Consider the following 13,505-nt stretch of genomic DNA (forward strand, 5'->3'; position numbering starts at 1 on the left):
TGCAATTTTGGTGTGTGGGTGGGTTGGGAGGGGTGGGATCTGTGTGTTACAGGGATGGTGGGTAATGGTGGTAGTCAGACCTGTCTGCAGGAGGCCTGCATATTGGCTTGTTGCTGGGACTGCAATGGGTCTTGGTGTGGGGGTGCAGGGATGTGCCTCTGGGCCACACCTAGACAAAGACTCACCTCTTAGTCCAATCAGGCCTGGTAAGCTCCGTCTCAGGGATCACTTGCAGTCTGGGAGGGTGATGGGATTTGGGGGAGGTGGTCCTTGTGGTTTACAGGTTCTGATGAGGGATGGTGGTAGTCTGACCTGTCTGTCTGTTGACTGGCCTGAAACTGGGATTGCAATGAGTGGTGGTATAGGGGCACACAGTTGTGTCCCTGGTCCCAAAGCCTAGGGGCTAAGGTGTTCAGGTATGAGGATAGACTCACCTCTTAGTCCAATCTGGTGCTGGCAGGTTCTGTCTCAGGGAATAGTTGCAGTCTCTAAAGTATGTTTCTAAGCAGTTATTTCTTAGAAAAGTGATTCCTTCAGCTACACTCTCAGTTCCTTTTCTCTCCCATCAGATAATTTCACATTTCATAAGGCAAATCATTTGATGGGTGGTATTTTGCCCTCAGAACTTGTTTTCTATTATCCTAGTGCAGATCAAAGTTTTTCTTTGGAAGAGAGACTTTTTTTTCTACACACACCTTAAAGTTCTATTTCACTGAAGTTCTCAGGACACAGGCACAAGGAAGTCAGAGTCTTGAACAATGTGTCACACAAATGGGCACCAGTAGAGTTTCTGACTGCACTCCGTTATGACTGTGGAAGCCAGTCTACTTCTATCCACACTTCTTTCTGCATTCCTGTTGTTTAAGCTTCCACAAGAATGTCCCACTAAGCACTGCCTCCATCATGCTAATGTTTTTCTAGATAAATATACCAAACTCTTCCATGTTGAAGCCACAATTCCACTTGAAATATTCAAACACACACTGTTTATTTTTATCAGAGCAATAGCCCCACTTCTTGAATCAATTTTATCTGTTCCTTTTTTCATTGCTGCAACAGGATTCCTGAAAAACAACATTTATTAATTAGTAAAGGGTTTATTTTAGCCCAACCTTATAAACGAAATAAATCAAGAAAAGTGCTTACTGGCTTTTTTGAGTCTGATCTCATCAACAAAATTCCTCACATGATCTTCTTGAAGCTTGTCTCCTAAGTGACCCCCAATCCTATTAAATTGACAGTCAATTTATATCATTCATTATATATAATAATCAAGAATATCTGTCACTCTTCATACACAGTTATTTGCCTTGCCTCATTGCTTTAGTTAAAACATCAAGCACTGTATTGAATCAAAGTATAAAGAGTGGACTACACAATCTTGTCAAGATTTTGATCTGGATCCTTAACGTTTTTACTCCTTGAAGAAGCTTCTTGTGGAGAATCTATAACACTTTTGCCATTTTTTAGAAATGGTTCACTTTCACACAGACTTGCCTGGAACTTGCAGTGATCTTCCCATACTGACTTGTTGGTTTTTCAGATTGAAATCAAAGTATCTGTTCATATTTTGAATAATAATTTAAATACTAAAAATACAGAATCTAGACACTCAAGAAAAATTTCACCTTTTATCTTATCTGTTAGTTGATATGAATTCGTATTTACTGTGGAAGAACACATCTATATAATTTAATAAGCACATGAGCAACCTGTAGAAGCCACAGATCAATGTGATTTGCTTGTTTCATTTTGTTTGGTTGTTTACTTCTTTTGTTTTTATGTACCAACCAAGTTCCCCCTCCTTCCTCTTTACCCTTTCCTCCTCATTTCCCTTCACATCCACTCCTCCTCCACTGTTTCTCTTCAGAAAAAGGTTGATGTCCCATGTATATCTGCCAGCCAGGGTGTTTAAAGTTACAGTCTAGGCTCCCCCTCTTCCATTAAGGCTGGATGAGGCAATCCAGTTTTAAAGAATATATTCCTGCTCCTTTTGGACCTAGTAACACACACACAAAAAAAATACAGAATTTAAATTACCCCAGTAAATTTTCAGTACCTAGAAAGCCCGGCGGTGGTGGCGCACACCTTTAATCCCAGCACTCGGGAGGCAGAGCCCGGTGGATCTCTGTGAGTTCGAGGCCAGCCTGGGCTACCAAGTGAGTTCCAGGAAAGGCGCAAAGCTACACAGAGAAACCCTGTCTCGAAAAACCAAAAAAAAAAAAAAAAATAGTACCTAGAAATACCAAGACTTCTACTGTTAATGGATTCAAGATACAAGGGCTATTGCCTTTTCATTCGATCTTTACATATTTGTCCTAACACAGATGAATCATCTGATATGTTTCATACTCGATTCTATATCAAGTGACATTTATTAAATATCTGTTAGTAACTTTTACTAACAACATGTGTGTCTCAGACTCTCACTTTCAGCTATTCTGAGCATCTCCTATTTTACACCTTCCCTTTCTTTGTACAATTCTCCATATCTGTTTCTGCTAGTAATACAGGGTAGAATACCATGAGCATTAGCAAAGATAATATAATAAATATATTTATATTTAGTGCATGTACATATGTATACTAGTACTTCTGCGATTGATTCATATTAATAGAAGTTGATATAATTCTTTCATACCTTCATATTTTGTGATTTTCCAAATAAAATGGTCTAAGACTCAAATTTTAGATTTGTGGTTTTCTGTCATGAGGAAAATTTCTTTCCAGTTGTCATGGACGACTTTGAGTGTGAGTACCTAGTGATTTCACATTTATCCAACCTTTCCATATTGTAACAGCTTTCTTCTAATTTCCATTAAAGCTTGGTTTAATTGTCTTCATCATAAGTACACTCACAACTCTCATTTTCATATCTTTAAATTCATTTTCATTAGTAAAGACTATGTACTTTGATTTCCTTTTCATCATGTACTCTAATAACTATTTATTTTTATGTATGTATGTGATGTAGTCATTAGTTTCTTTGTGTGTGCATGTGAGTATACATGCAGAAGTAAGAGGTCACCAATATGGTCTCATCTTCTATTCCTCTTCACCATACTTTTTGAGATAAGAGATTTCCCTGAACCTCAACCTCAACTATTCAGTTAGGCTCACTGGGCAGTGAGATTTGAGAGTACTCATGCCTCCATCACCCCAACACTAAGATTGCAGGCATTCTGCACCATTCCTGGATTTTTACATGGCATCTAGGTATCTGAACTCAAATTCTCACAATTTGCAGTGAGATCTTTATCAAATGAACTATCTCCAAAGTCCAAAATTTATTTTGCATATTTGCTGAAGTTATTTGTGCTATTATCTTTTATAGTTTTTATGTTTACTGATTGTAGAGGATGAGGAAGTAAAACAACACCATATTAAGCAAGAGACAGATATGGAATTGTTACAGGATAAGAGAGGTTATGGGTGTGGGGATGACTCAAGACCCACTGTAATAGCAAGAATATCCTGAGAGATAACTATGACATGTTCTTAGCACTGTTTTAATCTAATTTATGTTTTAAGGAAGTATTTTCTAAAGCATTCTATTATTTTAATTAGAAAGCATCTCTTTATGGCCTTTTTTATCTCTATACATATTTTCATTCTGATATTATCACTCACAATGTATTTCTAAAAATAATGTTAGTACATAATTGGCTCATGCCTTTAAACTCACCACTGAGGAGGCACAGGCTGGGCCATCTCTGTGAGGTCTAGATCATGTGGACTATGCAAGTGCCAACCAAGTACTGCCGGGGCTATATAAGTAAGCCTGTCTCAAAAAAAAAATTCTTTAAATAACTACATCACCTAAAATAAGCAAATTAAGTATTAGCAAACAGGTATACTGTTTGCAATATTAAAACTATTTTAATGATTCTGAAAAACACCTAAACAAAATCAAATAGAGAATAAAATGGAAAGTCAAAACAGCAAAATCTTAGGTTGAATTTAATCTTTAAACTGCTATGAATAAAAAGATAAAAAATGGCTTTCAGTAATTATTTCTCAGCTAAAAATTTAATTTTTTTAAATATCATTATCAAGGTCTACAACTGGACATTTGGAGTTAAGATTACTTAATAATATTTCAATTCAATGTATGATTGAAAAGAGTGGATCTGTTTGCTTCCTGTGTAGTAGTCAGAGTAATATTTTATCTTGTGGCTTAATTTCCTACACTGGAATCAAAGCTTCATAAGGTATTGAACAATCAGTATCAAACCTTTATTTCTTAAGTTAATTCTTAGGGTCTTAATGATAAGAACATTTATGTGTAGGGCACTGTAGCAGGAATCTTAAAAGTTCTTATTAATAATAACAAACTTGGAGCCAGGTATTGGGGTGAATGCTGGAAAATCAGAGAAGCAGAACAAGCCACAACTTCCTCACGTCGGCAGTTCCTCAGCTGATCCTGTTTCCTTAGACTCGAAGCTTCTGAGTCTTCATCCAGAATGAATCTCAGCTGAACTGCTGCTCAAAACCTAAAAGCTTAACTAGCCAAATGCTTCTTGTTTCTGGTCTTCACGCCTTATATATATTTCTGTTTTCTGCCATCACTCCCTGGGATTAAAGGCTCACTTTCTGGGATTAAAGGTGTGTGTAACCATGCTTGGCTGTATCCCTGTGGCCTTGAACTCATGGAGATCCAGACAAATTTCTGCCTCTGGAATGCTAGGATTAAAGGCGTGTGCCTAACCTCTATGTTTAATATTGTGGCTGTTCTGTCTCTGACCCCAGATAAGTTTATTACAGTGCACAATATTTTGGGGAACACAATACCACCACAGGGCACCAACATGACTGTCCAAATGTGAACTGAACAAGGATAGCATCAATGAACAAGTCAAACTGGATCCATAAAACCCACAAGGCTTCAACCCTAACAAAGAACCATAGGCAGCTGGGGAAAGCTGGAAACAGAAGTAACCTTCACAGGAAAGAACACGCCAACTGGTTGACTAGTGACAGTCAACATTAAAAATATGCCTACAAGTAGCACTACAGTGACTGAACAGTTTATATTTAGTAATATAAATATATTATATATATGCATGCAAGAACAATTAGTTTTTTTTAAGAGACCATAAACTTGTAGGAGAATCAGGAGGGATGTGGAAGGGTTTGGAGGGAGGAAAAGAGAAGGATAAAGTCTGTAATCAAATTATAATCTCAAAATAAAATGAAAAATGGAAGTGTATCTGCTATGGGTCATACACCAGGGATAGATCCTCATCCCACCGTCAGGGGCCCCTAAAAACATTAAACAGTTTAACACAATGTGTCATGTGCTTCTCCTCTATTAACACACCACAGGAAATGCAGAACTCTAGTGACTCACAAAAACAACAGCAGCAGCAATAACAAAAACAGCTATGAATATTAGTCCTCAAAAACAGCAGTTCTGTAATAAAAGAAGTCAAGACACAATGTTTACTTTCTTTTTATTTAAATTTTATTCCTGCATCCAAATAAAAATAAACACATACCATGAATTATATTCCATTTCAGGTAAGATTTATTAGGTAATGGTCAGCAATCAGAAACTAACATTTTTATATCCATGACTGTCATTTTAAACCATTTTTGGCATTTTCAACTTGCTTTGCTCAGTTATCTATTATTTCTGTTAGAAACAGAATAGAATAGCAAGCTAACAACAATGTGTGAAAAACGCCTTAGGAAAGAGAGTGTAAGAAAGAGTGCTAAAATTACTGAAAAATTTAAATATCAAAACAGAGTTAAGAAGAAAGAGAAAGCTACTTACAAACAAGGGAATATATGCAATAGTCTTGACATGACAGTTATCCCTTCTAGAATAGATCCAACATCCCACAAATTCCTAATGATTTAAAATCCCATCTCCTATGAACATGAATGTGCACAAGTTTAATTCTTGCACACCAAAGCAGAGTCCTGAGAATTTGATGCTAGTTGGGGCTACATAGCCAGTCAGGAAGATGGTGAGATGCCCTGTGAAAAATAAATCTCATCTTCACGTATTAAATTTGAAAAATAAATAATATAAGCTTTCTCATTTATGTTCTTCTCTCTGTATTTCTAGTCTGTATAATATCAATGTCATCAAGAAACTTATATTCCCCTGGGATATTTTCAGCATATTTCTTCTCCCAATTTCTTTTTGTTTATAGTGGATTTTTCTTTCTTTCTTTCTCTCTTTCTTTCTTTCTTTCTTTCTTTCTTTCTTTCTTTCTTTCTTTCTTTCTTTCTTCCTTTCTTTCTTTCTTTCTTTCTTTCTTTCTTTCTTTCTTTTGTTTTGTTTTAGTTTTTTGAGATAGGGTTTCTCTGTGTAGCCCTGGCTGTCCTGGAACTCCTTTTGTAGACTAGGTTGGCCTCAAACTCATTGAGGTCCACCTGCCTATACCTCCCAAATGCTGGAATTAAAGGTGTGTGCCACCAATACCTGGCTTCACTTCCTAATTTCAAGACCAATTTTCTAATAGGTATTCTAATATCTAAATCCCTTTGCATAATTCCTTAGATTTTTTTTTTTTTTTTTGGTTTTTCGAGACAGGGTTTCTCTGTGTAGCTTTGCGCCTTTCCTGGGACTCACTTGGTAGTCCAGGCTGGCCTCGAACTCACAGAGATCCACCTGGCTCTGCCTCCCGAGTGCTGGGATTAAAGAATTCCTTAGATTTTTAAGAATACAGAGTTCAACTGACTTTAAATTTCTTTTTATTATTTCTTAAGATTTTAATTTCTTCAAAAATGTTTGCAAAAACATAAAAACATCCCACACCATAATTAATCAGACTCCAAATCAATACAACTCATGAGTTATGAAATATATAACTATTATTTGTGTTGTATTTTTTAAAATTCAGTCATGGATATTTTGTTTTTATTGATTGGTAAGTGCATAAAATACATTCAATATGAATACTAAAAATTTATTGTGAAGCTTCACTACATCATTTCTGGATGTCAATTATAATGTATATGTTCATTGAAACTGACTTTAACTTGTATATGACAATCTGTGTATTCAGTGCATAGCAAAGGTGTGATCTCACAAATGGATTTCTTATATAGAGTGTTAATGCGTTCACTGTAGAATAGAGGTGTATATTTTTAATGTGTATAATTACGAAGAGCTTGCACAGGTGAGTGTGGATTTTCTATTCTTTACATTAGGTTTGTGAAGTGTATTATTTGATTGGTGTGTGTATGTTTATTGGGTGCATGTATGTGTTTAATGTGTGAGAACATGTAGGAAATGCTGGTACCAATGCACATGCCTGAAAAGCATTAAGGAGACATTGAACATTGTTTTCTATCACTCTCTACCTCATATCCTTGAGAAAGTGTCAGTGACTGAGGCTTGATCTAGGTGTGTTATTCAGAGATTTGATCTGTTGTTCAGTTCATTCCTGGGACCTGTATGATTCAGTAACAGTGGGTAAAAGATGATCTACCATACCTGACTTTGGACATGACTGCTAAGGATCCAAACAAAGCTCCTCATAATTAAACAGTAAGTACTTTTATCCACTGAGCCATCTCCTCAGTCATGAAAGTACAGTATTTTATTATTTATCAGAAACCACTATCAGCCTCCTCCTCATTTTCCTGATGGCATTTATCATTTCCTTATTCCTAAAAGTATATACCATAGGATTGAGCAAAGGTGTCAGGACATCTGTAAATACAAACACATTTTTCTCAAAAGAGAATGGAGATGTAGGTCGTGCATATATTAATATACAAGGAATAAAGAAAAAAGCTACAACAGTAATATGGGATCCACAGGTGGATAGAGCCTTACGTCGCCCTTCAGAGCTGTGACCTCTCAGAGAGAACAAAATGACACCATAAGAAACAAGCAAAAAGGAGAATATAATAATGCAGATGGATCCACTGTTGGCAAATACCAAAATGACAAAAATGTGTGTGTCAGTGCAGGCAAGCTTCAGCAATGGGAACAGGTCACATATGAAATGATCAATGACATTGGGTCCACAGAAGGGCAAATGCAAAGTGAAGGCAATTTGTATGATAGAATGTAAGAATCCTCCAGCCCAGGCTACACCCATCAGAATACCACAGAGCCTCCTGTTCATGATGAAAGAGTAGTGTAAGGGCTTGCAAATGGCCACATAGCGGTCATAGGCCATGGCTGCCAGAATGATGACTTCCACTGCAGCAAAAAAGTGCACAGCAAAGAGCTGTGTCATGCAACACTCAAAAGAGATGGTCTTCTTCTCATAAACCAAATCTACAATCATCTTTGGTGTAACAGCAGAAGAGACACATGCATCGAGAAAGGAGAGGAATGCCAAGAAGAAGTACATAGGGCAGCCTAGCAGTGCAGGGCTGTAGACAATGGTCACCACAATCATCACATTACCCACAAGGGTTGCAAGATAGACCAATAAAAATATTACAAATGATATTTTCTCAATTTGGGGGTTCTGTGAAAGCCCCAGGAGTATAAACTCATTGACAAAGCTTTGGTTATGCATGATTTTCCTGAGGACTTTTAAAGAAAAGTATATGAAATCTGCAATTATAAGAAAAATATTTCTTACAAATTTACAATAAAGCATCAAAAATATGGTGCATATTTAGGTAAAATTATCTTTCTTAATTTTATTACCACTTAGAACAAAGTAGCAGAAAGTTTTTTGATAAGTATCACTAGATATCACATAGATTTAAGATAGAAATAATTGAATAATTTAAATAACTATCATAATTTTAATATTTTGGGATAAAACCATCTGTGTTAGAGAAACCCATATTGAATTTTCAGCTTGTGTCAATCTCTAAATGTTTCTTGTAGTAAAATATTGAAAGTCAGTGGGAAATCATACCTAAATAATAAACAAAAGACTACAATTTATTAATCACGTTTACCATCTGCATTGAACAAGTAATGTATGGCTGAGTCATCTGCAGTGATGAATTGAAGCTCCATCTATGAATAGAAGAGATAAAATGTATTTGAAATCCATGACAACATTTTGCGTTTAGTTTCAAAGCACAAGGTATACTAGAATTCGAATCAAGTAATCTACTGTTCATAATACAGAAAATTTTGTACAGAGTAACTGCTATTAACATGATGCTAATATAGAACTTGTTGAAACTTCATTTGAATTCATCAATTTTCTGTGTGTCAAAATCTTATAAAAATAATGTTGTTGTCTATAATGACTAAATAGAGTCAAAACTGAGCCTGGGCAGGACTTGGCCTCCTAGTTAGATATGTAACAAGTGAAAAACTTTTAACTAAATTTACAGTTCAAGGAAACAAGATGTTTAAACTTGGATGACCTCTCCTGAAAATTAACAAGGTAAAGGGTGAGATTTTTTTTTTTTTTGGTTTTCCGAGACAGGGTTTCTCTTGTGTAGCTTTGCGCCTTTCCTGGAGCTCACTTGGTAGCCCAGGCTGGCCTCGAACTCACAGAGATCCGCCTGCCTCTGCCTCCCGAGTGCTGGGATTAAAGGCGTGCGCCACCACCGCCCGGCTAAAAGGGTGAGATTTTTAATTAAACAATGAGTATTTCCGAGTAGATGTGGTCTTTGTACCTTCTCCCTCTGTCTATAAAGGTACCACATCTTATTCCATTGTCATGTGTGAGTTAGGATTTTTAATAAAAGTAACAAGATAAATGATTGAGAATTATAAGATGATCAACAAATCACCTGTATGAAAATTATATAGCTAGAGAGAAGAAATTAATTGTTGAATATATTTTAGAGTTCTGCGATTGCTTACAAAATATTTATACAATTTTATCTTTCTTGGAAAGATATAATTCTACAAAAATATTGTTTCATATTCATATAAATTAAGTATAAAACATGTTCCTAAACATATTACTTACTCACTTCTAATGACAAGTAGGAGAAACAAATTTGACAATGTTAAAATGTTACTCATCAATTGGAGGTGTCCCTGGTTTGATATCAATGCCACTCCCAAAGGCTTTTAGTTCCATTTCAGACATCTTTCCTGTGGCTGCCATCATGCTATGCTGTGCTCCAGCAGGGATTAAGCCTCTGAAAGGCTGGCTGACTTGTACAGGGAAGCTCAAGCTTGGGCCTGTGCTTATGGTGTTGTGTGCTGTAACTGGGGCTGAAGTGTCTGAGGCAAAGCAATCAGAGGCTGTCCTGCAGATCCAAAACTAGTCAAGGAGAGCTGAGATGCTGGTAAAGGTACTGTAACCTGAAGAAGATGTGTATCAATCAGCTGAGAACTTCCTAGTCCTGATGCCTGCCCCAGTTGATGTTCATACAGTATAGGGATAGGTTGAGTATTTGAAGTCTGCTGAAAGGCAAGACCCGATTGTGCTTTGGCAAGTCCCTGGTGCTGGACAGTTGGGAAGTTGTGGATAGCTGTACCAGAAAGGACCACACAAGGCTGGGACAGACTGCTTTGCATAATGTCTCTACAATTTTGTTCAAGTGACTGCAGAACCTGGAAAAGCTGTTGCTGCTATTGATGTATAACATACTGCTATTATTGGTCTTTTTATATAAATATAAATATAAATATAAATATATATATATATATATATATATATATATAATTTGAATTTTTGGAAGCTAGCTGTGCTGTCAACTTTGGAAAAAGGTATCCTTGTTTACCGTGTTGAGTTGGCATTGTACAGAAATTAACAGCCATATTGGTCTAGAAATGTTGAACTTAATTTTTTTCCATTTGTACAGGGGTAACACACTGTATTAAATATGTAAGGTCTTATCTACATTGGTTTGATTACAAAAACTAATAAAGTATTCTCTAAATAAAAAAAAGTTATTCATGATATTCCCCTTATAATGCTAAAAGTAATCTACTCACTTGTAAACTCAGCTGCATCATGTGGATCATCTAGACAAATATTCCAGTTCTTGAACATAATTTTCCTGGGAGATCCAGGCTTTAAAATGTATTTGTATCTTCTCCTGAATATAACAGAAATGTTTTGCTAAATATACATTTCTATGAGAATATCTGTATGAATATACACACAAAGATATAAATGCATATGTATATATGTTAATGCATATCTGCAAGTAAAATATAATGTATTTATACAGAGAAGAAAATGGTGGTGATTTTAATGACTTGCAATTGTAGTCATAGTAGAAGAAGAAGAAGCATACATCTACTTTGAAACAACCACTTCCATTACCACTTCCATGATATTCCTAGTGCAGTTCTTCACTAGTATCTATAATGTGAACTCTGTTTCCATTAATAAGCTACAACCAAAGAAAACATTAAAAAAATAAATAAATAATCTAAATTTCCCTGAGTCACTGGATTAGGCAGTAATCAGTTAAGATGATCACCTCATAATTTATAAGTTGTCATTCTGTTCTAAATCAAAATGAACAAAGAACCATAGTGAGTAAGGAGATCATGGAGGGTGGTATCTATGTAGGAAATGTCAGAATGAAACTCCTCATTCCTTAAAATGACAATACATGGACATAAAAGAAAAACTGCTCCAGATTCTTGACATTTTTTTCTCTGATTTAGACCTCTAACCTTTCTTGTAGGGCAGGTCTGGTTACATGATGTTTTGAAAATTTAATAAAACTAGGGACACTGAAACCTTTTTGTGAAAACCAAATCAAATTAATGGTGTAAGTGGAGGTGTAAGAGGAGATGTTGAGTGTTAAGGATATTCTCCAATGGAATCTCACTGAGTATATTAACCACACTTAAGGACAGGCCCCATGTCCAACTGTAGATGGCCACCATGAAATGCACTCAATGTTGTTTTATGAATATTTGTCTCATATTGGTGTTTGGGTATTTTTTAACTTACTGCTCTTTTGTTTGTATATTACAGTTTCTGATTTTATGTTTTTATGGGTTTGTATATGTGTTTCTTTTATATTTTTTGTGCTTTTCTTTTTTTGATTCTCGTTTAGTTGATTAAAAAAAAGGATAAGGGGAATTTAGATAATGATGCAGAGCAAGGAAGATTATTTTATATGAGGTTCTTGCTTTTCCAAACCAAAGTTTCTAAGTGTTTTTCTTCATATTTTTCCCACGTGTATAATATTTGGTTCTATAGGTTTATATGAAATATGATGATTTTGATGGTTTCAATGCAAAGGATGGTCTGATATTCTTAATCAGTAAGGAAATGCTAAAGCTCTGTCCTCACTCACAGACACTCCTGTTTTAACAGCTCTCTTATACAACAAAACAGAGCAACAAAACTGAGTGGAAGTTTTCAAGGGAAACAAAGGCCAATATTAACTTTAAAACTAAATAAATGCTAGCTTAAACTTTTATGCTTACTTAAGATGCACATCAGTTCTGATGGAAAGGATGACCCCAGCTTGGACTATTAGAAATATTGGAGAGGGTCCTTGAACTGAACTGGCTTACCCCAGTGACCAGATCTGTAAATACCCTAACTGTCATCACAGAGCTTTTCTCCAATGACTGATGGAAGCAGGTGCAGAGATCCACAGCCAAACACCAGGCAGAGCTCCAGGAATCCAGATAAAGAGAGGGAAGAGGGATTCTATGAGTAAGTGCATCAAGATCATGATGGGAAAACCTGCAGAGACTATCAAACCAAACTAGTGGGAACTCATGAAAGTTAGATCAACAACTGTGGAGACCTGCATGGGACTTGGATAGACCCTCTGCTTGGCAAGACAGTTGTGTAACCTGATCTGCTGGGTGGTAGGATCAGAATTCATTACTGGTGCATGAGCTGGCTCTTTGGAGCCTACTGTCTATGATGGGAACCTTGGACTTACCTCTACTTGATGTGCCTCCCCATGGGAAGCCTTCTCTTCCTGTGGGGAGGACTGGGGGGGCGGTTCAGAGGGAGAGAATGGAGTGGTGGGGGGATGGAAGATGGGGATTTTTCATTAGTGTGTAAAATGAATGGAAATTTTTTCTTAATTAAAAAGAGAGAGAGAGAGAGAGAGAGAGAGATATGACATGGTCATTCTTCAGATAGTAATTTTCATATAGTATTTTTCTAAATTTGTAGTCACTATGGTTTATGATCATAAGTTATGATTTTGTATTATTTAGAAGCTGATATGCCTAAACAGAAGCTGTAGTTTAAATTTATACCTATAAGATAAAAGACCAATAGTTGAAAATTGAGCTAAAACATATAAAATCTCTTATTTGGTTAAGATATATATATATATATATATATTTGTTTATTTAATAATCTTGTAAAATAAACTCATTAAAAAACAATGTCAGTGTCAACTGAAACTCAATAATTAATAACCTGAAATCTGCTTTTCTACTTATTTATGTTCATCTAAAATGAGAATAAACATAATGTTAAGTAGAAATTTTAAAAAAAGTTTTAAACTCAGCTATCAGCTATGGGAGGACCAAGTTGGAATGAGAATGGGATGGATATGAACAAAGTACGTTGTACACATGAAAATCTCAAATAGTGAATAATATATTTAAAATAATTAGCAAAACTGTTTCATGTGTAAATAGTCATATGATTGGACAAACTATCGTA

The 13,505-nt window shown here is 35.8% G+C and overlaps 1 protein-coding gene across 1 annotated transcript; it reads right to left on the bottom strand.

The window, feature by feature from the left end:
* Positions 1-7,559: 7,559 nt before the first annotated feature.
* LOC102920196 (olfactory receptor 4C15-like) lies at positions 7,560-8,940 on the bottom strand. The gene is made up of 2 exons (XM_006996951.3): positions 8,927-8,940; positions 7,560-8,499 (listed from the first exon to the last, which is right to left on the bottom strand). Exon 2 carries the CDS (start codon positions 8,490-8,492, stop codon positions 7,560-7,562), a length of 933 nt encoding a protein of 310 aa, XP_006997013.3. The 5' UTR covers positions 8,493-8,499; positions 8,927-8,940.
* Positions 8,941-13,505: the final 4,565 nt, after the last annotated feature.

This window comes from Peromyscus maniculatus, chromosome 4 (assembly GCF_049852395.1).
Source record: "Peromyscus maniculatus bairdii isolate BWxNUB_F1_BW_parent chromosome 4, HU_Pman_BW_mat_3.1, whole genome shotgun sequence".
Lineage (NCBI taxonomy): Eukaryota > Metazoa > Chordata > Mammalia > Rodentia > Cricetidae > Peromyscus > Peromyscus maniculatus.